This window comes from Gopherus flavomarginatus, chromosome 12, assembly GCF_025201925.1.
Source record: "Gopherus flavomarginatus isolate rGopFla2 chromosome 12, rGopFla2.mat.asm, whole genome shotgun sequence".
Taxonomy (NCBI): domain Eukaryota; kingdom Metazoa; phylum Chordata; order Testudines; family Testudinidae; genus Gopherus; species Gopherus flavomarginatus.
Window position 1 is genome coordinate 31,120,735 of NC_066628.1, and position 24,893 is coordinate 31,145,627.

A 24,893-nucleotide genomic window follows, 5' to 3' on the forward strand; every position below is an offset into this window, starting at 1 on the left:
ATAACAGCAAAACAATATCATCTTCCGAAAGAGGTTAGAAAAGGCCCTATGTTAATCACACAATACCCAATAGGCCAGTCCTCAGCTGGGTGTAGATGCTTTGAAGTCAATGGAGCTGCACCAATTTCTGCCACCTGAAGATCTGACCCTAACCCCCCAGCAGCACTGTCTGGCAGCTTCCCTCTCCCTTCGGGCCTGGAAACATTTAGCCTGGTGTTTTGCCAACCCCTTGAATGACAGCTTCCCGAAAGGAGATCACTATTTATTGTTCTAGCATCCAGGGCTTTGAATAAGCCTTTAAATTGGGACAGAGCTCTCTCAGCCACTCCTTTCTATTTAATCTCCAGCACCTCCTAAATAGCCCCTGCCTGCTGGGCTGTGTTCTGGGGAGGAGATAAAGATAGGAGCTGTCTCTTTAAATACTAGAGGCTGTGCTCTCTCAGGCCACCGTGACATATCTGGGCGTTGGACTGGGGGATGAATAAACAGTGAATGCACCAGATCTGTGGTTTCAGAGAAGGGCTCCGATCCGTCAGGGATACCCCTTTCAACTCGACCCCACCCACGAGTGGCTTTTAGCATCCTCTGGGATCCTGCCCCTGCTGGAGGAACTTTAATGCGCGTTGAGCTGGCTTCCTAGGAGCTACCATTGCCAGGAAGGGCGGCACGCTTGGAGTTTGGTAAGTCCTTGGTGGTGAAATCCCAGCTAAGCTCTGCCAGCAAAGCCCCTCACCCCCACCAGACAAGCCAAGAGAGGGGCGCTTTCTACTGCCCTTTCTCTTCCCTGCGCTGTGACTCATCTCCAAAGCGCCATGCAATTTGGAGACACGCGTTTACAAGAAAATAAGCGAGCGGCAAACATGCGCAATTGTATTTGGATGAGCCTAACGCATCGAGACCATTAGAGAGCCAGGCTTGCTTGGCATCTGCGGGCGAGCGCGGGAGAAAGCAAAGAGGCAAGAGACAGAAGCAGCAGCAGCAGCAAAAGCGAAGTCTGGTGCATCTAAATTAGGCTGACACGTCTCTCCGGGACTTGGTGAAACGCTTGGGGATCCGCGGGTGGATGAGTGTTTGAGGTGCAGGGTTGAATGGTTTGGTTTCCCCGAGGATTCAGGAGAACGGGAGGCGTGTATATCCTCCCCCTCTCCCCCACCGGGCAGAGCTGAGAGGGGTAAGAAGCTGGGGTTACTGAGCTCAACCCGTGTGTGTCCTCCCCGGGCTCAACCCTCGAGCCAGCCTGCGCCCTGCGGGTTCCCGGAGCGCGTGGCGGCCGCTTGCACGGTGCCCGGCGGAGCTGGCATTTCCCTTGCTGCAGCCTTCTACCCCTCGCCAGAGAGCCATGGGGAGTCTCCCCCTGCGTTCCCGGCCGCTGCCTCGGTTGGAGGCAAGTGGAAGCAGCCCCCCCATGTGGAGCGCCAGGCCAGTGGCACGGATGCCCCTGCAGCCCGCAGGGCTGCAGCCGCCTCGGCTCCCTCCCTGCACAAATCGAAGGGGGTCGGCAGCAGCGCGCACAGTGGATCCTCTGGGGATTGGGTGTCCCCGACCCCACCCTGTAGCGTGCGGCCGCTTTGGGTGCTGCTGGGACACACTGATCCCCCAGGCTGTGGGCTCGCTTCTTCCCCACGTGGGCTGATGAGACATGCGGGGGGAAGGGTGGGGGAAGTACCGAATACAGAGAGATCCAAACGGGGGTGAGTAAAAGTTCCCTGCTGCTGCGAACTAGCGCGCGGCTTTTGCCAGCGAGAATATTTATAGCCGGCTCCGCTGCCTGGCCAGGCTCCCTCTGCCTGACCCAGGGACACACCCTGCGGCACAGACGCAATCCGGGGCGTTGTTCCTCGTTAAAGGGGAAACTTTATAACTTCGCGCTCTGCCCTCCTCGCCTCCCTCTCTGCAGCCCCCTGGCTCAATTTGCCGTGGGCAAGGGGACTGGCGCGTACCCGCACCCACGGGCTGGATTTGCTCCTTTGCTTCGGGTTGATCTTTTGGGGCTAGTCGAGCCTCTGGGACGCCGCTTGGTGGGTGACTGTTGGAGAGAAGTAAGTAGCAGCTGCACCGCCCAGGAGCGGGTTATTTTCGATAGTAGAAGCGAGGGGAGGATTTGGGGAAAGACGAGGAGATCCCAGTAGTGTGGCAGGGTATGGTCCCCCCCCACCCCCAATAGCTGTCTTCCCTGGTGGTGTCCGTCTGCAAATAAATCCCCTTCATCTTCGGGGATTCTGCTTGTCAGTGGGTCCCTTGTTGCTTGGTTATGCTGGTTTCACCCTCTTGCTCTGTAGTAATTTCTGTGCCAAAACCACTAGCTTGTTGTGTTATGTGTGTGCTTTCTTTAAAGCAGAATCACTCTCTATACGGATTCCATGAGCCTGCTTCAGACCTGACCTCACTTTGTTATAATTAGGAACAGTTTGAACCACTGAAGAACGTTAGCTGGGTGTTTGTCCCCCCTGAGACCCGCTTTGTATTTTTGTGGCCTGGTTGATTCCCATGGGGTGTGTGCATGCACTGTTGCTTGCAGTGGGGGTGTAGCTGTGTTGGTTTGTCATGGAAAGGCTCCTGCGCCGCATGGTCATTTCCCTTTCTTTCCGCAGAGCTGTTTAACCAGCTCTCTTGGCCTTGCGCGGCTAATTGAGAAATGCAGTAAGTGCAGCAGCGGGAATAGCTGGGGCATGGCTCTCATTAAGGGGCTCCTGACCTTAATGGAGTCCAAATGTTGGCTGTGAAGTGGAGAATAGTGGCTTTGTGGAATAACGGATTCCAGCCCCCCTCCCCCTACCTGAGCCTCTGAGCTAAACATATTTGATCAAGGGAGTGGTTGGGGTGGTTTTTTTTTTTATGTTAATATTTAAAATCTTTGACTGGAAACCTGGGCTTTCATATTGTCGTGACGCTGCTTCAGGAAAAAAACCACCCCTTAGTTTAGCTTTGGCTAATGACACTCCCAAGACAGGCTGAGCTAAGTGGAAATTTTGAGGAATGTAATGGAATTTGCATTTCTCCTTGTATCACGAGCCATCAAACTCTGGACCATGAAACTTAAAGCGTGGAAGGTTAGGAGGGGTGGAAGGAAAATAATGTAGACGTTGAAGGTTCCTTGATGATTCACAGCATTTATTAGAACATTCCCTGCCCCTCTCTGGGCACCACAAAGGAAACCCCTCGTAGATAGGTTTGCTGCCTTTTTCCAAACCGGGTGATGTCTGGCATTTCTCAAAGCTGGTGCTTTCCTTTTCAGGCTTGCAACGTTTGTCTCTAGTACTGTAGAGCCACACCACCGATTTCTGTCCAACCCTGGGAGCCTGTCCCTTTCACGTTGTAAACCCCAGTTAGCACTTTAAACATCTCCCCTGACCTCTCCCAATAGCTGTATTTGTTTGTCAAAAGAGATGTTGCCCTGGGGAAGAAATGCATTTAGTACAAATTGTTGAGCCTCTTTGCTTATTCTCTGTTGCTGCAGTGCCCCCTGCTGCCTTTTCGGAGATAGTTAGCCCTAAATACTGGACACACCCCACATAGACACAAATGCAAAGGGCTGAGTGCAAGGGGTTTTGCTGTCACTTAAAAGCGTGTCTCTTTCCCCCCCCCCCTTCAGATCTTTCCAAAACTTCAGCCAAAATGCTCCTTTTGTTGCTGGGGATCATCGTGCTCCATGTTGCGGTTCTGGTGCTGCTCTTTGTCTCAACAATCGTTAGCGTAAGTACAAACTTTATCCTCCCCCCTCCCCTCCCCTGTGATCGATTCCCATATGGGAACATGGGGGTTGTGAGTGTCACCCATGGTTTGGGGAGTGCCGGGATAGAGAAGAAGATATTTGTCGTTGAGCGTCGCCTTTCAGGGTGTTTTCTGTAGGAACCCTCTGGTTTCAGCCTGAAGTTCTTTAGCAATTAGAAGTCACGATCTCTTTAATTGAGGTCTTGGAGCACTTTTCACATCAAGCCACCCTCTTGGTTAGTGCCGAGAGCTGCATGTGGGTTAATGTTAGTTTAGCGCAGCAGTAGGGACCCTACCGTAAAGAAGATCAGAATCCATTGTAGAGTTCCACGTGTAAGATTTATCCATGTAGATGAAACCAAATTGTGAAATTAAAGGGACTCTTCCAATACCAGATCTTAATTCTTTCAGAGGCCCTGTATGTATTAACAGGGCCAATCTAGGCAGACATGTTTGTGAGAGGTTTTATTTATTTATAATGCAGAGCTAGTCACTTCCAGACTAGCTTTCAAAGGGATTTTTAAAAAGACCTTAAAAAACTACTTCTAAAGTAATCTCTAAACTGGCTGGAATTCATATGGAGGAGTTACTGTAGCTTTCCATGCTGCCAAGAAAAAGCTGGAGAGAAGTGAAGTGTTTGAGAGCTTTGGCACATATTTAAAGAGAATAACAAAAGTCTCCTCTTCTACGCAGTTGAGTTTAAAACAAGTAAAGAACAATGCAGAGCGTTTTCTTTCCAAACTCAGTTGAAATTGGGGTGTGTGTGCGTGTGTATGTAAATGTAATGCATGTGCACACATTGAAATAAAGACATGAGACAGAAATAACCAAAGCAATGGGAAGAATGCAAAAAACAAGAAGAATGAATGTGCACGATTATGTCGGATCCTTTGCAAGTGCATTTAGTTGAGCACAAACTTATCTTTTACTTTGGTAACTCTGCTCTGCCTCCCCCCGGGCCTTTGCTGCCACCTCTCACAGATTTGTGCATCTCTTTCAGCAATGGCTCATCGTTAACGGGCGTACGGCAGACCTTTGGCAGAACTGCAGCACTCTAGAGGTCCCGAGTTCCTTTCAGTGCGTAACGTCCTCCACGAACGGTGAGTGCTCTGACATGTCGTCTGTTTTTTCAGCAGTGAAGGTTTTCATCCCTTTAACTCCTCCCCCACACCTTTAGAAATAGATATGTATTGCAGAACAATCTCTGCAGGCTGTGGCTGGTACAAGTCAAGCATGATCCATCAAGGGGCTTGGTTCTGGCCCTCATGTGAGTGGTTCTTTAAGCATTGTTACTCAGGTGGTTTTGTCGATACTGTTTCTGGAATATGGTACTTGACGAGAGGTGGAAGAATCAGGCCCTAAATAAAGATACAGAGCAGGGTGGAACTGAGGGAGAGGAATTTAACTAATTTCATGTAAAAGCTGCCATTCTATCAATGGTTCTTCTGAGTTGCTCCTTCCTTGTAGCTGAAGTGGGCACATCTCGCCTGTTTTGCAGGGCCTCTGTCTGTACAGCAGCTCATCACACATTAGAAAACCAGGGCATGATTCACTGTTGCACAGCACTTTTGTGCAGTCATTTACACCATGCTGACTAGGTGAGGCAGGATACCTACTTTGCACTGGTGCGCATGGCTGCATGAGATGCTGCGCAATGGAGGATCAGGTGCACATGGCCGGAGTCTGGGCTCAGATGTGCTCATGTGAGTTATGGTGAAATCAGCGCATCAGATTCCTCCTCTCTGTGGGATCTGCAGAATCACTCTAGATTTTATGTTGGTGTAATTGAGAGCAGAATTTGGCCCATTGAATTACTAGTTGGGGAGAAGCCATGGGTCAGCTCCCATCCCCGGCCGTGCAACATTCTGTATTTGTGGTATGTTGACAGTGCCCTCAGCTGCAGGGGGGGATGACCCCATGTGATCTCTTTGCAATGTACTCCTCACAATTATTCCTACTAGGTAATACCTAGAGACACAAACGTGGGCAGCCCTCGGAATGGGGCTTTTTACTGCTGTGACGTGTGCAGTAGTCATTCTAGGCATGCCTCTTGTTTGCTGAAAGGGATGAAGTGTTAAAGGGCCAGAGCAGAGCAGAGCAGATTTGCTCTATGAAAAACACCCGCTGGATCCTTCTTTTTATATTGCCTGCCTCTGGGCATATTGCTAAGCAACCAGGACCGATCTCCAACATTCCCTTCTGCCAGTGGTTAGCCGCTATTCCCAGGGTGGGTCCCAACTCCCCTCAGGTATGGTGCAAGTTAGTGCTCCAGATGGTCACTTATCCCAGGGGGATGGAAGGAGTTCGAGGACAGTTGACCATTGCAGACTTTCCCTGCTCCACCTCCATTACACCAATGCTTGCTCTCTACCAATGCATCTGACGAAGTGGGTATTCACCCACGAAAGCTCATGCTCCAATACATCTATTAGTCTATAAGGTGCCACAGGACTCTTTGCTGCTTTTACAGATCCAGAGTAACACGGCTACCCATCTGATACTTATACGCTTGGTTATTTCTGTAGTGTGTATTTTGGGTAAAGTGCAAAATAGGGTTTTTGTATAGATCACATTTCACTTTTAGTTGCTCTCGTGTATGGCTGGAGTAATTCAACGGAGTTGCTCTAGATTTATACCGAGCACAGGGAGCCATATCTTGCCATCAACTTTTCAGACACGCCTACTATGGAAATCAATGGGAGCAGAGCTCTTCTTTAAGAACTAACAGCTCAGAATTACATCCTACGAGTTTCAGAGCACAAAAAGTCTGTGTAGAAGGTAGGGACCAGGTTCCGCTCTGCCATACACAAGTGTAAATCCTCAGTAACCCCATTTGATTTCAGCCAGGGTGACAGTGGTGCCAATGAGATCAGATTCAGGTGTGTAGGAGAAGTTCCATGGAAAGCACATTGATCCAAAGCTCGCTTCAGGTAGCGCAGAGCCTCACGCTTTGATCAGCTGGTTTGCCCACATTGTGTGAGGCCAAGGAGTTGCCTCTGTACATTGTGGGTACAGAATTACCAAGTGATGTAGGGGACGGAGTGTGGCGTAATGGATAATACACTGGACTGGGGCTCAGGGAACTTGCATTCTAGTACTGGCACGATGAATGACTTTGTACCAGAAATTTCACCCCTCTGCCTCAGATTCTCCCTCTGTATATAGGGAACCATAATCCTGACCTCCTTTATAAGCCACTTTGAGATTCACTGATTAAAAAGTGCTACGTAAGAGCTAAGTATAATTATCTGGACAATTTTTTAGTTGAGCGATTGGTATGGGGTCTTATTACTATCATTAAAAGAGAACTGGATAAATTCATGGAGATTAAGTCCATTAATGGCTATTAGCCAGGATTGGTAAAGAATGGTGTCCCTAGCCTCTGTTTGTCAGAGGGTGGAAATGGATGGCAGGAGAGAGATCACTTGATCGTTACCTGTTAGGTTCACTCCCTCAGGGGCACCTGGCATTGGCCCCCGTTAGTAGACAGGATGCTGGACCTTTGGTCTAACCCAGTACGGCCGTTCTTACGTCATTGCTAGCTTTAGGAATTTGCATCTTGACTTTCCTCTCAGAATAGTTTGATCTCAGCATATCCCCAGTGAGTTCAGTGGAGTCACTACTGTAATTGAGAGTGGACCCACATCTCTGGTCTGTGACCGTGTGACCTGCTGCCCCTGATATGCCGAGAAGGGTTTTAAGATTAAGCCCCTAGATTGAACATAACACTGATGCTGGGGCTGGTGGGGGACAATTGCCATGTGGAAAAGGAGAGCATTGTGGGTGGTGTGTGCAGGGAGTGAAGCCTTTGTGTAGCTTGGCAAGTTCTTATCACTTTCCACCCTGCAGGGAAGTGGGTCTCTGATGTAATTTTCTAGTAGGAGTTTTCTGGAGATCAGGTTTAAAACACTCCAAACTAGCCAGTCTGCTGGTAATGAAATACTCGTGGGGACCCCATGTTGGGAGATAAACGCAGGAGCTTGCCCTGCCTCTAATTTTAACTGTACTTAAAGCAGTAGCATGTTTCTCATCTCGGGAAGAGGCTCAGATTTCCAAGGTGTTGGTGGAATGGTTTAGGCCTTCACAGCCTTCTAGCAACACCTAGTGGCCACAAGTCAGACCAGCTGTGGAAACCAGCTGGAATCTTCTGCTAGGGCACTGCAGATTACTGTAGTTATGTCCTGAATCAGCATTTGGCAATATTGGCCTTATACTGCTATCTGCAGCGTAGGTAGGCTGGTTCAGATTCACTCATGCATGCTCAAAAACGGCTGTACATGTGCTTAAAATAAGGGCTGCAGTAATTGTGCCCTGAACACAGGGGTGTCTTTTTTTTTTTTTTTTTTTCCTTCAAGAAGTGGGGGGAAACGGTTGCCATTAAAAATGTGTCTATTACTTCGGATAACTAAATAGCTTGACCCCATTATATACAGTATGAACATTTTCTATAGGGCAGCATAGGGAATATTGTAAATAACAAGATATTCTTACCCTAGGCAAAAGTTTTTTAAAGGGGGAACTCTTTAGCTACTTGTGATCAGACCTGAATGCTGATGGTGGTAGCAGAATAAATTAAACACTCAGAACCAGTGTGGGTGGAACCCTTTTAGATCCTTTCAGCTGATTTATTTTTACTATTAAAGGCACACAGTTGAGCAACTGGTTAAAAATTTGACCTGCCACTGCTAGTTGGATATTTGGATTGCAGGATGCATGCATGTATAGTGGTGCTTTTCCTGCTTATGCCCAGCTGCTTCATTTTTGTGAGCTGGCGGAATAATGAAAGTTGTTTTGCATTGTGTGCCATTTTGCTTGAGGCTGATCTGTTTTGTTGTGTTTTTTCAATAGAGAAAATATTGTGAGATTTTTATTTTCTATGGAAGGTAAGCTAATCTGGTCCCCATTCACATTGTCTCTGAGCACCTCACGAGTTTTACTGTGGTTTTTTCCTCCCAATCCCACTGTGAGGTAGGGTAGTGCTATTATTTCCACTGCACAGGTGGGAAGCTAAGCACAGAGGCACTAAGTGATTTGCCCAGGGTCACAGAAGAAGTCTGTGGCGGAGAATGGAAGTGAGTTTGGGTCTCAGGTCAGGAACCTAGCTTCTGGACAACTTCCCACACCATCTCCCCCAAAAGAATTGGAGACTCTAAATGCTCTTCTTTTTGGGGGGGGATAAATCACATTAACACCTCCTCCCTCAATATAGTTTTCAATTTCTTCCAACAGCCATATTGTTTCCATCTTTTATGCTACTAGCTAAAAGTATACTTATTTTCACCCCTCCCCGCCAATACAAAGTATATTCCAGATGACTCCAGGGGAGACTCATGGGAATGTGTTTCCAATACCTATGCCATGACTGTTGCACAGTATCTTAAAAAGCTTTAGGAAAACATTTTATCTTTTTTCTGTGCCTCTGCCAAAGACAGTGCTCAACATTTAATAATGTGGCACTAAATTCCACCCTTGGGGGCAGATATGAAATTCCCATTGAAGAACTTGGCAGAAATTAGTCCTTTGGTAGAAATGATTTCCCCCCCACCCCCAACCCATCATAAGAGTTAAGTCTGTATTGTGGAGTAATCACTTGCCAGATTTCCCCCTCTTTTGCTAAACTCCTGCACCGCCTCCTGCAACATTCATCATAATCGTTAGCAATTAAATAGGGCCTGATCTTGCACTTTGGAAATGAATAGGAGTTTAGCCATTGACTTCATTGGGCTCCACATCAATTTCATAGTGCTTATACTTAGACTGCATTTGTACAGCACCTAGCATAGTGGGGTCCTGGTCCAGATGCTTCAAAGACCTCAAATAGTTTGTTCATAGATCCCAGAGCTTCATAAATGTTAGAGATTGGAAAATGGAGGCACAGAGAGGCTAAGGAACTTGCTCAAAATCAAACAAGCCCAGTTCTGTCCAACTTCTACTGATTGGTAGTTGAGGCTGGAATTTTCAGAAGAGCTTAGAATATTGGGTGCTGAAAGCCAAGCCATGCGTCCCCCAGTGGGAGATGGTGGGTGCTTTGGAGAACATGATCTTTGTTTAGTGCATTATGGGAGCTGAGCTCACTGGAAGATCTGGTCCCAGTGGTGGGTGCTAAGCATATGAAAATCTGGTCCTGAGCTTTTGACATTTCAGCCTGTGCATGCCTTTGAAATCAGTGGGTGGCACAACCAGACCCCAAGTTAAACATCTGGGAACAGAATCTAGTTCTCCTGACGCCTAGTGTTTAGGTGCAAGCCACTAGCCCACAGTTCCCCCATTTGGAACTTGTAAACTTTCAGCAGTTGGTGGGGTTGGCTCCCAGTCGAAGCTGAATGATGGCTTCAGGAATTTCTTCTGTAGCATCTGAGTCTGACAGGCATGTTGCAATACTATGGAAGGACGCTCGGAGATGAGCAAGTGTCACAATCAGAGTGGGATGCCCCGTTCCTTTGGCTTTCATGTTTGTGGGCTGATTGCTTTTTTTGCAGCATTTACTTGCTAGATAATGTCAGTTTTCAAGAGGCTGAGAATTATGCCAAAAATGTTGCAATCGCTGCTTAATTTAAGCTGCTTGGCGTTCCTGGAGCAGATTTATCTGAGGTATTCAGCACTGAATCCCAGAATTGTATATTTAACAGGCTATGGGTCAGATGCTCAACTAGCAGGGGCACTGGAACAGTTTGTACAGTGGGGGTGCTGACAGCCATTGAACCAAACTGTAAACCCTGTATATAATGGAAACCACTTCAAGCCAGGCAGGGAGAACCCCTAGTTCCAGTACCTATGTACTAGGATAAATTTAGTGAAGTCTGGAGTTATGCCAGCAGAGATTTTTAACCATATGAGTTTTAATGCTTTTAAGTAAAGCTGGACAGAATTTTGCAAACTTCTTTTTTGTCAAAAATTCCCCCTCGCCCCTGCAAAAAACAGAATTTTTCACAAGAATGTGCAGATTTTTTTCCACCTTGCAATTTTTGTTTTCAAACTTTTTTTTTTGATGGAACCTTTAAACCGCCCCACCCACCCCCACCAGCTTCAGGATTGTTCGGTAATGTGTTTTTCCTGTTTCCTCTTTCTGTTCCTCAAATTGCCACTCTGTGACTTTGTTGGTTGCCTTGGTCACTGCTTGGGATTGTGGGTATCCTTTAGTAATTGAAGGGATTGGTTTTTGAAAATAATCCCATGGGAACTTTGCACACTGTAAAGCAGATGGTTACTAAACACCATGGGAGGGAAGGGGCTTTCCAGTTTGCTGATCTGATGGCCACCATCTTGGCCCATACATCAGGAATTGGAAGGGGGACCTGTACAGGTAAAAGCTTAAGCTGCTAAGCTTGAGCTAAAAGAGCCAAGGATCACTTGCTGCAGGCCCATAAGAAACTCCTGCCCTTCTGTGGATTGGGCACTGAGCAGGACCTGTGAAACATGCCCACCCGTGGGTTCCACTGACGGTTCTGAAGATGGCTCTTGCAACGTGTAGATACCTCACAGCAACACAGCCTCTGATCCTGGACTGTCTGCTCTGCATTGCTCCACCGGCGCACCATGCTCTCAACCTTGCACTGAGCCTTGAAAGGTTTCCTCCTTGTAGAGAGACCTTTGAGTGGTGTAGACTAGAGCCATTGCAATGGCTCCCCTGCCACTCCTGGCTGCTGGCATGAGGAGTGTGGTGGGGGAAGGTGGTATGTCCAGTACTCCCTTGGGGCCCCAGCAGTCCCTAGCCGCTGGGACTAGCCTAGCACAAAGTGCCCTAAATTCCCAGGAAAGCAGAGAAACTCTTAGGCCCCCTCCTGTTGCTGTGCTGAGCGCTCCACATCCACTGCTGAGCGTCCAGGCTATAATCCACATAGATGGGAGCCATGCCAACGCAAGGCACCATTTACTCAGGGGGATCACTAGTTATTCGGACTGGTGCAGCCACAGCAATATAGCTACATTGGTGGCTAAAAACCCCAGTGCAGCCAAGCCCTGAGCCACCCAGAGCCATGCAGCAGAGCCAGGATTAGAAATGCGGAGTTCCTGCGTCCCCTGCCCTGACCGCTGGATAGTGCTTCTGAGTTGCTGGAGAGGTCGTCGTTTGGGGGAAAATTATCTCCTCAAATTTGTAGTGATTGATCACACTGCTGTGACGCACAACCCACATGAAAAGCAGGGAGGTCAGTGGAAGTTGTGCACGTGGAAAAAGTGCACAATACTTGACAGCAAGCCACACTAGACTGGCTAAGAAAATTTTGCCCTTGCCTAAGACTGAGGCTTCAGATGGATTTTCTTTGCATCGGGAGAAGCAGGTCAGAAACATAGCACTTGAGTTATGGTCGCATAATACAGTGATTCCCTGCAATTTGATCTATCTGCTATTCTTAATAAGAGTTCCACTGTTCATATCTACTTTGAAACACATGATGCAGGAATACCCACTGCTTCGGAGCCTTCTCTCTGCCTTCTCATTGAATGGATTTGCCATCCCTGTGTTTCAAAACTACTTTTTATCTTTACCCTTTCACTTTTATCTAACCGTGTTTAAAAGGTATTCTTAATGTTATCTTGTTAAATATTTTGTTAAAGTCCCAGTGTAGATTAATACAGGTTTTCTTTTCAGTTAGCTCCTTAACGGTGACAGAGCAAAAGAAGACAAATTAGCAGGGAAAGGTAAATACTCAGAAGGCGAATGGTCCACCTAGCTGCAAGAGACAACTGCAAATGTCTTCCCTCCTTGTTTTGATTTGTTCACACTAATCTAAATTAGGAGTAACTCCAGTGTAGAATGTGCATAGAGGCAGAGAGCTGACATTCAGTCTCCTATCCTGTTAGTTCATTAATTTGCACAAGGGACCAGATCCTCAGCTGGTGTAAATTGTCACACATCCATGGAAATCCATGTAAGTGCTGCCTCCTAACACCAGCTGAGAATTTAGCTCAAGATTAATCTGCTAGAGTTCTCCAGGTTCTCCTGATGGTCTTGTTAATGGGCGCAAGTGACCTGGCCTGAGCCTGGTTATATGGAGGCAGCGGAGAGCAGAATTTGACTCAAAGTGTAGTAGCTTAACCAGAGCAGACCCTTGACTAAGTTTCCCAGTGAAGTATTGTGTAATGTAGTCTGAACAGACGTTTCAGGAGAGTACCACTGATTGTCTGTAAAAAGTCCTATTTTCTCTGTGTGGGGATCTTCCTTGCAGACTTGTCTTTGGTGGTGGTCTCCACCCATGACTAAAAACTGCATTAAAAGAGTTTGCGTGACATTTCTCTTTGGGGCAGTGTCTAATTCTGTTATTGACAGCAAGTATAAATCAAACATATGGGCAAAAAGAACTGCATCAAGGAAATAGGGATACAGGAAAATTCTGCTTGGCTACCCTGGTCTAAATCTGGATTGGAAAAGCTGGACCAAGTCTTAGAAAATCTGTTTCATTGGTGAGGTGGATGCTTTCCATGGCAGGGTGGGGCCTACACTGTTAATGTCTGCAAAATGTGTCTATTTAAAACGTTTGAAAGGTTTGTAGTGTTTCAGGTTTCGAAGATAGCCTTCCAAATGTGACTTAGTTCAGCATCACCTTTCTGAGCCTCCAGGGCGACAACCAATCCTGCTGCTGCTCATAGCTTTGCCAGACAGCAGTAGAATGACATTAACAAGGTTGTAGTCAGGTTTGCCAGTGCAGTACTTAGTGCCTAGTACTGTTAATGGAACCTGGGAATCGTATTGTCTTTAGACTAAGTGTACTAATCATCACATGCAAAGGCTGGTCCCATTCCGTTTACAGGCTACGTTTAAAGATGTCGCTGTTTGCAGTAATTCAAGCTCATCAGAGTTTCCACTATGAAAAAGGGACAGATTCTGCTGGTGGTAACACCGCTGTAATTGAGGTCAATGGAGTACCTCCAGGATAACACCAGCCTAACAGCTTAGAATCTACCCAGTGTCTACTAGCATATAGGCAACCAAAACGCTTTTTGCTTCCCATAGGGCAAAGTCAAGAATGTAGCTACATTAAATCTTACTCTTGTTATGTGGGCTATAGAAACATTTTATTTTTCAGTCCAATTTTTACAATGTTCTATACTGAAAATATCAAAGGAGTGTTGTCTGCTTAAAAGCTACACTTGTCTGAAGTTTTTTCTACCTACTTTTTGTTATGAACACTTGCCATTCCTGTAACTGTATGAGATTAGCAACAGAGTGTCTTGTGGCACTTTATAGACTAACAGATGTATTGGAGCATAAGCTTTTGTGGGTGAATATCCACTTCGTCAGACACTGACGAAGTAGGTGTTCACCCGCAAAAGCTTATGCTCCAATACATCTGTTAGTCTATAAGGTGCCACAGGACACTTTGTTTTTTACAGATCCAGACTACACGGCTACCCCTCTGATACTTCTATGAGATTAGAAGTCCATGTTATCTTTCTCACTCTTCTTTCAATTTGTTAACTTAATAATTAGTTTTTCTACATTCTCCTGTATCGCGAGTTAGTCATTTCCCCCTGTTTGAGTTTTTTACCCAGCAATGGGGGAAAGAAAGAAGTATCTGGGGGGAAAATGTGATTGTAAAACCACAAACATTGTTGTGGGAGGACTGAGGGTTTATTTACACTGCAATCACGGGGTGCGAGTGTAATTTGTGTAGCTACACCTGACCTAACTCTAATTTGGCAAATTTGGGTACTGGAGCAGTGAAACCACAGCAGAACAGAGTAGCTGTCTGAGTAATTACCCAGGGTTCTAGGCAGGTTTGTACAGCCCACATGGAAGCCTGGGCTGCTGCAGCCATGCTGCACGCATACCTGCGCTAACTAGATTAAAGCTAGCTCCATGTATATCTAGATATGTAGACATAATCTCAGAGGAAGGATGTAGTGCTAGGAACTCCTTTTTAATATATTTTTTTGAATTGGTTAGGCATGGAGCTACTCCCATGCCTAAATCTTTGCTGGATCCGGGCAATAGATTTCAGCTGGATGATGTTCCTTATGATACTGGTGACATGCTAAAAATAAAATATAAATGTGCAGTGTCAAGGGTGTCTCTTAGTCATCCCTGTCTGACATCAGTGGGAGTTTTCCTAGGGTGAAGTCAGGGGTGAATGTTTTCTGTGGTGGAAGATTCCTCGCATTAGTCATTAATGCAGATTGCAGTGTGCTGCAGTTGACATAATCTCTTCAACCAAGTTCCAGTGACTAATGTCATGTTCTGTGGGTCATTCCTTGTGCTGCAGAACAAATGTAATTCATTGGCGTGTTGTAATACTTTCCTGCAGATGAGGGAGGTCTGGGACAGATTCACCAGCAGCCTGAAGTGGCTTTGCACCACTTTGCTGAAGTGGATTATGGTTGCACTTGCATTGCCAGAGTAACACGAAGCGGCTGGAGCAACGTAGTGAATCTGGCTCAGTGACTGTATTTGATATTGGCTTCAAGTTAGGAAGAAGTATCTGATGGTGCTAGCACATCTCTCAGAATCTTTCTGAAGGCTGAATCCTATCTGACCATGAATAGATGTGCTTAGCAAGGCGAGGGGCAATGAAAGAGCTTAACTTATTTGTAAGCATTTTGGTGGCATTCATCACCGTAGTGCCCAGGCACCTTGCAAATAGTGATGAATTTATCCTTGCACCATCCCAGTGGTTGAGGGAAGCATCATTATACTCATGTTACTGATGACAAAAAAACAATGCACAGAGAGATTAAGTGACCTGCTCATGGTCACCAAGTGGGTCCTAGGCAGAGCTGGGAATAGAACCCAGGGACTTGTTTCTCTCCACACTTGCACCGGAGCAAAGCACAAATAACTCCACTGAAGTTGAAGTGACATCTCATCTAGCTTCTCTGCAAATCACCAGAGTAACTGAGAGCAGAATCAAGTCCCAGATCTCCTGATTCTCAGTCCAGTGTCTTAACCATAGATCATTCTTTTGCAAGACGCCACCCACCCCCAGTCTCTGTCTCTGTCTGTCTCTCTCAGGTTGCTACAGCAGCTATGAGGCTGCAGTAGCTCTTGCTGCTCCAGGAGAATCAGTGGCTGGTGGACCTGCATGGCAGCAGATCCATGAGCCCAGGCAGGCCCACAAACTGCACTGCAGCAAAGGGAGCCTACTTGGACCTGAGTTGCATGGTGCACAGAGGGTGCAGACCACCTGTCCTCCCCCATAGGACCCCTCTCCAGATTTTTCCCCTCTCTGTACAGCAGCAGGATTCCCCCCGACTACTGTTGTTGGGATGATGATGGGTGATAGAGAGGAAATGGCAAATGTCTCCCTCATACCTTGGCACTGCTCACTAGGGATTCAGTTCTGCCTGGCAGGGGGTCCCCAGGATGTGTTGAATTTCCATCCTGGTTGCTCTCAGGAAATATCACGTGTGCCAAAACCCAGCCACAGATACAAGCCTGAACCCAGGAGATTAACAGAGAAACTTGTTGAGACGACATGAAGCTGGTAGTGAGAAGATGCTTAGTTTTTTCCTTGATGCCTCTAGTTTTCCAGTGCCAGCAGGGCACTTTAATATCTAGACGTCAACCTTCAAGGTCCAAATGGATGAGTTAGTGTGCATCCAAACCACAGAGATCTGGCCACTGCATATCGTGAATTGAGAGGATTCCTCAAGAGTAGCAGGGAAATGTCATCATTTTTTAACCCTTGGGGGAGGAGGTGCAATCTAGCTAGCAATGAACTGCTGCTTTCCGAAGCTCAGAATGGCATGTTATTGCAGAGTGGGAAGGCATGCTGTGTCTTTCACAGCCCTGTTCATGCAGTGCACTTGTATATGAGTCTAAAGCTCTAGAACGTTATGTAGCCTTCTGGACAAGGACCTTTTTCAGTGTGGACTGGAGGGAAAGGCAAAGAGGAGGGATGAGAGAGGCAAAGAAAAGAGGACAAGGTGGGAGAATGATCCACAGCTAGAAGACAGGAGATGGCGCAAAACAGGAAGCCCTGGGAGGGGACTAAGAGGTTCGTAGCTAGGTACCCAATTCCCACTACATGCTTACTTGCATCTTTAGGCACCTAAATGCCTTTAAATATCTGGCTGTGGGTGACTATATTTTGGTTCCCAAAATACTGTCTGGAATTTTCCAAGCCAAATTGGGCATTTACCTACACGGCTCCTATTAATTTTGAGGGGAATTATGTGACTGTGTTTTGCTGTGTTTCTACAGTGCCTAGGACAGTGGGAGCCTGGTCTGTGACCAGAGGTGGGTCTTCACCTCTGTTTATGTTGCAGTAATCTCTCACTTGCTCTGAAAATCCTGACCATTAGCCTTAGCTGCTTCATGCCTCAGTTTCCCCAGATGTAAATGGTGCTGATAACTTGCCTTACAGAGAGGTTGTGAAGCTCAGTTCATTCATCTTCTGCATCCTTGGATGGCAGAGTACGATATATTGTCATGGGAACATACTCTAGTACATGGGATTGATTTTCCTTAGGTTTCCGTTCTGTTTTCCATATGCCTGCCATAGTGTACTAAGCTAATGTCTGTTGAACTAGGAATGCCTAGACTAGTCTAATGGAACAGTAAATGCAACAATAGGCAAAAATATTTCTTGCAAGTAATGTGGCAACACTGAGAATGGGGATCATTGTTAAACAGCATCTGTGGATAGTGGGTTTAAGTGATCAAATGTCCCAGGGAGAGCGCTGCTAGGTGTGCATATGAGTCTCCCCAGCAGAGTGATAGTGGTATCTGCAGTAGAGTGACACCCAAGATCTCAGCCTGCATTGTGCTAGGTGCTGTACACACACAATAGTGCACAGCCGTGCCTGCTGTGAAGAGTTTAGTCTAAGGCCTTGTCTATGTGGGGAAATGTTTTGGTTTTGTATAACCTAAGTGTTAATTTAAACTGAAAGTTATACCAGTATACCGCCCCCTCCCTTCCCCACATGCGCACACACCGTGTGGACACACTGATTCTAGTATAAGAGAGACTCTTCAGTTTAGCTTATGTTGCTTGGGAAGGAGCATAATGATACCTGGCTTTTAGCAGCAGATCTCAGAATCGTTATTTTCATTTGCAATAGGGGAAACGGAGGCACAGAGAAGTGAAGTGATTTGCCCAAGGTCACCCAGCAGGCCAGTTGCCGAGCCAGGAATTTAACTGATCTCCTGAGTCCCAGTCCAGTTCTGTACTTTGGTTTAAGCCACCCTTCTGCTGGAATAAGAGGGTCACTCTGGTATAACTTCCCTTCTAAACAAGGCAGACAAAGACTAGGGAGTGGAAACCTAAGCACAGAAAGGGCTGAGTTGCAGAGCTGGGAACAGAATCCAGGTCTCCTGACTTCTAGGGCAGCATTCTCTCTGCAGGACCACCCCACCCCACCTCTCCTGATACGAGGTGCTACAAAGTGAGCGTTCTTGGATGGCCGTAGGGTGTGGTTAGGGTTGCTCTTCTGCAGAGGGAGATGGGTGAAGAGAGCTCAGGAATGTCCGGTGATCTCAAACTGCACTCCCTGAGATGTTTGCCTCCCTCATACACAAAGGGATTGGACATAGAAGCCAGGGTAGCAGTAAGGCATGTGCATGGGCTAATACAGCCTCACTGGAAAGCTCCTCTATGTAATGCTTAGCACCTTTATTGGTCCGGAATCTTGCAAAGCTTCTCCGGGCTCCTTTATATTTACCAGTCCGTAAAGGAGAGGAGGCAGGCATGAAAAGGGGGTCTGGCTGCATTTTCTTCATTCTTTCATTTAAAGGGAACAATTCTCTCTTCTCCTTTCCTGCCGACAAAGTGGAGTTTTATAATTGTTTAATTCCAGGCTCCTGTTGCTCTCCAGTGTGTTCTTTACCTGTTGTTGCTGGGAATCTGTCCAGCCACAGTGTGAGTCAGAGATATGTCAGGAGCACTTGTACCAAGCTATACCTGACAGCCTCACTGGAATGGCACGAAACAAAACCGTGTGGTGCTTGCCACCCACGGGCTCAGTGCTGAAACATCCATCTGAGATTCCTTACACAGGCTGCTCGGAGAGGCATCAGTGGGAGGCTAACACAAACCTCTCTGATTGCTGCAGGGATCGTGGGGGGTGGGGAACAAAGCAGAGGGAAAGTTACCATATTTATGGTGCCAGCCTTTTCACAGGAAAATATGCAGGTGGATTAGCAACCCCACTAAATCCTGGCTGCTTTACAGGTTTACGGTATGTCTGCACTGCAATCATGGGGGATGAATGCGGTTTACGTAGACAACCCCTGGCTGGCTTTAGTTGCGTTAGCTCGGGTACCAACAGCAGTGAAGCTGCAGCAACATGAGCTTCTGTGCAGGTTGTGCTGGTCTGCCTGGAACCCTGGGTAATCACTTAGGCGGCTAAGCCGTATTGAAGCCCAAGTTGCGGCTTCACTGCTCCAAGCTAGCAAGATCAAAGCGAGCTTGGGTACGTGGACAGGCTGCAGCCACACCCCGGGACTGATGTAGATGTTGCCCACTACTCTTGGCTAGAGGGTGTTTGGTATCGAACAAACCAGCCATGAATGAACTGTATCTGGATTGAGCTGGGGGGCATGTGTGGGAGTCCTGGATTACCACAACTGCAAGAAGATTCTTTCATTCAGATGCCCACGCTCATGTGGATTTTCTAGCTATTACTAAGGCTAAGTCAACACTATGGACCTCACAGCGGCTACAGCTGTGCTGCTGGAAGGTCGACAGCGATGTGGTGTTCATCCTCTTTGAACTCACCGTGTCTGCTGAAGTTCACATTCTTGATCCGTGCTTGAAAAGCAAGATCCTGCCTCTGTAACCCACTTGTAGAGTATGTGGGATGGGGGGAGTCTCTCCCACTAACAGGCTTTGCCCGTTAGCTCAAAAAGTAGAGGCTTGTTTTTAATGAATCCTGCTGAACTTTTTCAGCCCGTGGCCCTTAAACCATAGCGTGTTGTCCTAACATTCTTGGCCTTCCTTCCCCTTAGTTTTTTGTATACATATTGTGTTCTATGGCTGTGTGCTTCGCTGATGCCTTCCTCCCAAGAGGTGGCTGCATTTTTGGGGTGCCATTTTGTATACAGGTTGGGCTTTGAGATCCTTCAGGAAGAAAGATACCCCATGCACACAAAATATCATTATAAGCTGCAGACTACGGCCCATTGGTATGTTCTGTCCATGTCGTCATTTTGCATGACGTGCTGGACTTAATACTGTGCAGATTAACCAGGCAGGTTGTTTGAATCTACCTCAAGATTCTTTTCACCTGTAATTTACTGTGGAATTAAAATTAAGGTCGGGAAAATGGCACCACGATAACCATGTTTCACAGCATATCATCTTCCTGGGTGGTGGCTTCTCCTGCACCTTGTCATCATTCACAAACCTAAGTGGTAGCCTTTCCCACTTTGTCTGTGCTCATTCTGCCAAACTGTAAATTATAGTTTAGTGAATGGCACAGATCCTGTGTTGTCTCATTATACCTGCTCACTATGCTTTCACGGCTGTTACCCGAGCAGGACTCATAGCTCTCTGTGGTTACCATCACTAAACTGCCTGACACGTCTACAGTGTTTCATGTAGGAAAGAGTTATTACCCCCCACTTTATAGGTGGGGAAACTGAGGCACAGAACATGGCTTACTCAAGGTCATACAGGTGGCAGAGTAGGGAATCAAACCCAGGTCTACCAAGTCAGAGGCTAATGTCCTAACCACAGGACAAACCCTTCCTTTCTCTAGCAGACTGAACGGGAGTCTACTCTACAGCATGTGTCATCTGCAAAACTGCACATTTCTAAATGCAGAATCTTCATTGCTGGTGAAGGTATGAGAAGCCGGATGAATGTGGATGGGTTTGCAGATCCTAAGTAGAATTTCAGTGGCAGCCCTTCACATAACTCCAACCTTTCCCAAAAGCCATTCGCTTAATGAGGGTTAGAAAGGGGGCTCTGAAAACAACCTGGCACAAGGTGGGCTATCTTCTCCTCTGCTGCCCCACCCCCTGTGTATTTCCTTCCATCTCATCCTGGAAATAAGGATGTAAATACTTGGCTGGATAGATGCTTACCTAAATTCAGATTAAGCCCCTTGATCCACTGTGGAAGCCACAAACAACCGTTTGTAACTGTTTGAGATGATGTGATTCTGAGGAGCCGAGAGCAGATTCTATTAGTTCCAGATCTCTCCATTGGAAGTTTATTTTTTTTTTATAATTGAAAACTACACATCTGTATAATACTAAACCAGGTGAATTAACGTAATTCCGGGGGCAGTGATTGACCAGCAGCACTCTGCACTTGGAGGTTGGGATATTCAAAAGAGACTAAGGTACAGTCAAACCCCGCCATAACGCGCCCCGCCATAACGCGAAGTCGCATATAACGCGATCACAGGTTGGCTCCCCTTCAAGGTATAATACAGTACGGTACTGTACCAATGGTCCCCAACACCATGGCAGGAGAGAGAAGCTGCAGCCCTGCACCTGCTGGGGACAGAGAATTCCAAGGCTGCTGGCGCTGTGCTGTCTGTCCCCAGCAGGTGCGGGGCCGCAGTTTCTCTCCAGCTTCAAAAGGAGCCGCGGCCCCGTGCCTGCAGGGGCCAGAGAGCACTGGCGCCCGCAGCCAGAGTTCTCTGACCCCGGCAGGCAGGGGCCGCAGCTCCTCTCCCCTGCTGGGCACTAGGCACCAGGGGCACTAGGTGGTGCACCTCAATGCACTGCTTTGGGGACCACTGAAAAACTGACTGGTTTGAAACCTCACTATACCATGACCCCGCATTTAGCACGATGGAAATTTTTGGACCCTAAAGGTCATGTTATAGCAGGGTTTCACTGTAGTTAAGTTGAAACTGACTGGGACTTGGGCACCTGCCCCCATTAAAAATACTAGCCTTCATCTGTTGGTTTCAAAGCACTTTTTACTACCTTGTAGGGTGACCAGACAGCAAATGTGAAAAATCGGGACGGGGTGGGGGGTAATAGGAGCCTATATAAGAGAGAGACCCAAAAATCGGGACAGTCCCTATAAAATCAGGACATCTGGTCACCCTACTACCTTGGGCAAGTGTCCTTGTGCCCATTTTACAGAGGAGACCAAGAACCCCCATTAAATGGCAGGTTTTGAGTACAGGTGCAGACTAGAACCCAGGCTTCCTGAGTCTCAGTCAAGAGCACTGTCTGCTGCACCTCATGGCTATTACTTACAGATGGCTTTTCTTGCTGCTTTCATTTGCTGCCTGTGTAGCCCTATGAAGTGGATTGCTATTACCGTGGGAATGTGCCCATTTGGTATAAAGCCTTCAGGTGGCAGAACCAAGAAGAAGGATGTGGTTCAAGGGATCCTCGCCCTCTAACTCAGCAGAACTATTTTCTCTCTGAAAGGCCCTCTTGTAAACTAACCACTGCCAAAGGAAAAGGATTTAGGGGCCTGATCCAGAGCCCACTGAAATCAGGAAAGGTTCCAGTTGGCGGCATCATCATCATTGGGCTTTGATTCAGATCCTAGATTAAGAGCAAAATCCACCAGGCTTTTAATCAGCCAGCTGGTGCACTGAACCATCTCTTCTTATTTGATAGTTTAAGACTCACATGGCAGTGAGAAAACAAGGAGAAAGGTTGTTACTGTTGTTATCACTGTGACTTTCCCCGCCCCTTCCCCATTGGTGTTCCCCTGAGAACAGACAAACCATACTGTTTTTTCCTAACAGCATTGGCTGTTAGCTGATGTGCTGAAGATGCAGTTGCTGTATCGCTCCTCCCGATAGTCGGTCCTCTATGGCTGAGTTTCAGGGAGTTCAGTGATTTGAGCCAGTCTGCGCTGAAAATGTACATCACCGTGTGTGTGTGTGTGTGTGTGTGTCTCTCTCTCTCTCTCTCTCTCTCTCTCTGTCTCTCGGGTGTGAAAAATCCACTCCTGGAGCGAAGCTGTCCGACTGGCATAGACAGCACTAGATCACAGGAAGAATTCTTCCTTTGACCTAGCTACCTCCTCTCTGGCGATGTGGATTAACTACAGGGAGGGGAAAACTCCTCCTGTAGCCATAGTGAGTGTCTACCCTGCAGCACTGCCACTGTAGTGTTTTAAGTGTAGACCCAGCCTGATTTATTATTTGATTACATTAGCGGCACTTCAGCAGCTCTTATCTCGCTTATAACACAGCTACATTCCAGAAGCGGTCAAGCGGCAAAAGATCTGAAGGAAAGTGCCCAGTTTGTGGTTTTGTTGACCTAACGGGGTACTTGAGATTGACTAGATGTTCAGAACGTTTCATGTGCATGGCATTTAAAACATAAAGTGAGACTCTACTTGCTTATAGTGGTGATAACCCTTGCATCCTAAACGATGGCAAATATAGTTAAATGGCTATATAATGGGATGCCTGCTCACCACCGAGATGCAGCCACCTCTGGAATAAAATACAGCAACTTTTTTTAATAGCTCAGAGCAACTGTGCATGGTGCTTTGAGGCAGGAGGCACAATAGAATAGTGGGGCAAACTGTGCTTTGAAATGCATGGGAGCAGCTCCCGTTGACTTCATTTCACTTGTGTGATCGAGACCCGGATGCAGCCCACTGCATGGAACTTTACGGAGGCAGGATAAACTTAAAGGAGTTGGCATTGGGTGTGGACGCTGGGGCTAACCCAACTGTTCTTATGATGTGTGTAAGCTTTAAAGGAGCCCTGAGAGGAAAAATCCAAAAGGAGTGAAACTACCAGGACTATAGAAATGCAATAGAGCTCTATGAAAATTCCTCTAAAAATGTATGGAATTAAACAGAATCCGAGTAATATGCATTGTCCTTCAGTATTTTTTTTATTCCATAGGCTGTTACAAACAAATCTATGGCGAAGTGATCATTTTCTGCTAAATTCTGTAGGACTCTTCCACAGCTGTCTCCAATGGGATGATGCAGGCCTGTATTACAATTAGAGTTCTGGTTGAAGTCCGTGTTTAAGTTGTAGGGGGAAGTTCTGCTCTCAGTTCCAGAGGTGCAGCTCCTATGGACTTCAGTGGGAGTAACATCCATGTCACTGATTGCAGCAGTTGCCCTTTGCGTTCAAAAATAGCTTCTTTCCATTGCATAATGCTTTAATAGAGCGGCACGGAGGCAGCTGGACATAGACGAGTCATTGGTTGTCACGTGGCTAAACAAATAGCCAGGTAGGATGGAGATATAATAATGGCTGGCTGGCTTTAAACGGTTCCCATGAACTGAAACTTGGACACCGCGTAAAACCTAGGGTGGAACCAGTATTATGTAGTGCAGGGGAAGAGCACAAGTTTGGGATTCAAGAGACTTTGACCAGATCTTCAGTTGGTGTGAATTAAAGTCAGTGGTGCTACATCTGTTCACAGGAGCTGAGGAGCTGGCTCCGTGGCTTATGTTCCTGGGTCTGCCCTTATTTTTTGTACATGGCTTTGGGCAAGTCATGTCCCTGCTCTGTGCTTCAATTTCCCCCTCAGTAAAATGAGGATAATAACTGATTGATTTGAAATGCTTTGAGAGCTCAGGAAATACTGGTTTGTTTGATGTCAAGTTTTATTTAAAAAGCCACTACTAGAGTATTACAGTGACATTGTAATGGTCATTACTGTAGTAAAGTTGCAGTATTTTGGGACACTGTAGTAGCATTTGTTTTGTTTTCCAAGGGGAGTTACACACCCACGAACAATGGAAATAGCTGGGCAGTGACTCATGGAGGGGCTGGTCTGACTAATCTCCTCTTTACTAGTCACCAAACTTAGCTACAATAAAGTGTCTTTCCTAAGAGCTTAGTTCCATAAAGGTGTAAGAGGGAGCGTTTAGATCAGCTGTCTGTCTATATCACCTAGGAGCCAGCCAGTCCACTGTCTGCCTTGTTTAAGCACGGCTTTCATGTTTGTCTTCAGGGCCTGATCCAAAGCTTACTGAAGTCAGTGAGAATATTTCAGTTGACTCTTGTGGGCTTTGGATCAGGCCCTGAGCCCCTGTGGGCCCACTAACATGAATGTTCCTCAAGTTATAAATGAACAGCCTTGCCCACTGATTTGGTGGCATGTTCCAGAATCCTAGTGTTACGTGTTGTTTTATCCTGAAATAGGAAGGACCACTGGGTGTTGCTGACCGTGTAGCACAAGATGCTCCAAGCAGCATGAAATGATGCTCCAAACAGGTTGCATCTGAGAAAATAATCCATTGAAAGTGGGACTTTCAGGGCTGCCTAATGGACTGTGATGCCCAATTCCCGTTCACTTTCAGGAACTAGGAATTGGGTATCCAAAACATTTTAGGGAGCTTTGAAAATCC

General features: G+C 46.8%; 1 protein-coding gene across 2 annotated transcripts in view; it reads left to right on the top strand.

Annotated features, from left to right (window-relative positions):
- Window positions 1-456: 456 nt before the first annotated feature.
- Window positions 457-24,893, top strand: part of PMP22 (peripheral myelin protein 22) — a 33,157-nt gene continuing 8,720 nt past the window's right edge. The window contains exons 1-3 of one of the 2 annotated variants that reach the window (XM_050919471.1): window positions 457-997; window positions 3,593-3,693; window positions 4,712-4,811. In XM_050919471.1, the coding sequence (XP_050775428.1) occupies window positions 3,616-3,693; window positions 4,712-4,811 (178 nt within the window). In that variant the 5' untranslated portion in view covers window positions 457-997; window positions 3,593-3,615. Of the gene's footprint in view, window positions 998-1,812; window positions 2,040-3,592; window positions 3,694-4,711; window positions 4,812-24,893 lie in introns of those variants that run through there. The other variant, XM_050919470.1, reaches the window with a different exon arrangement.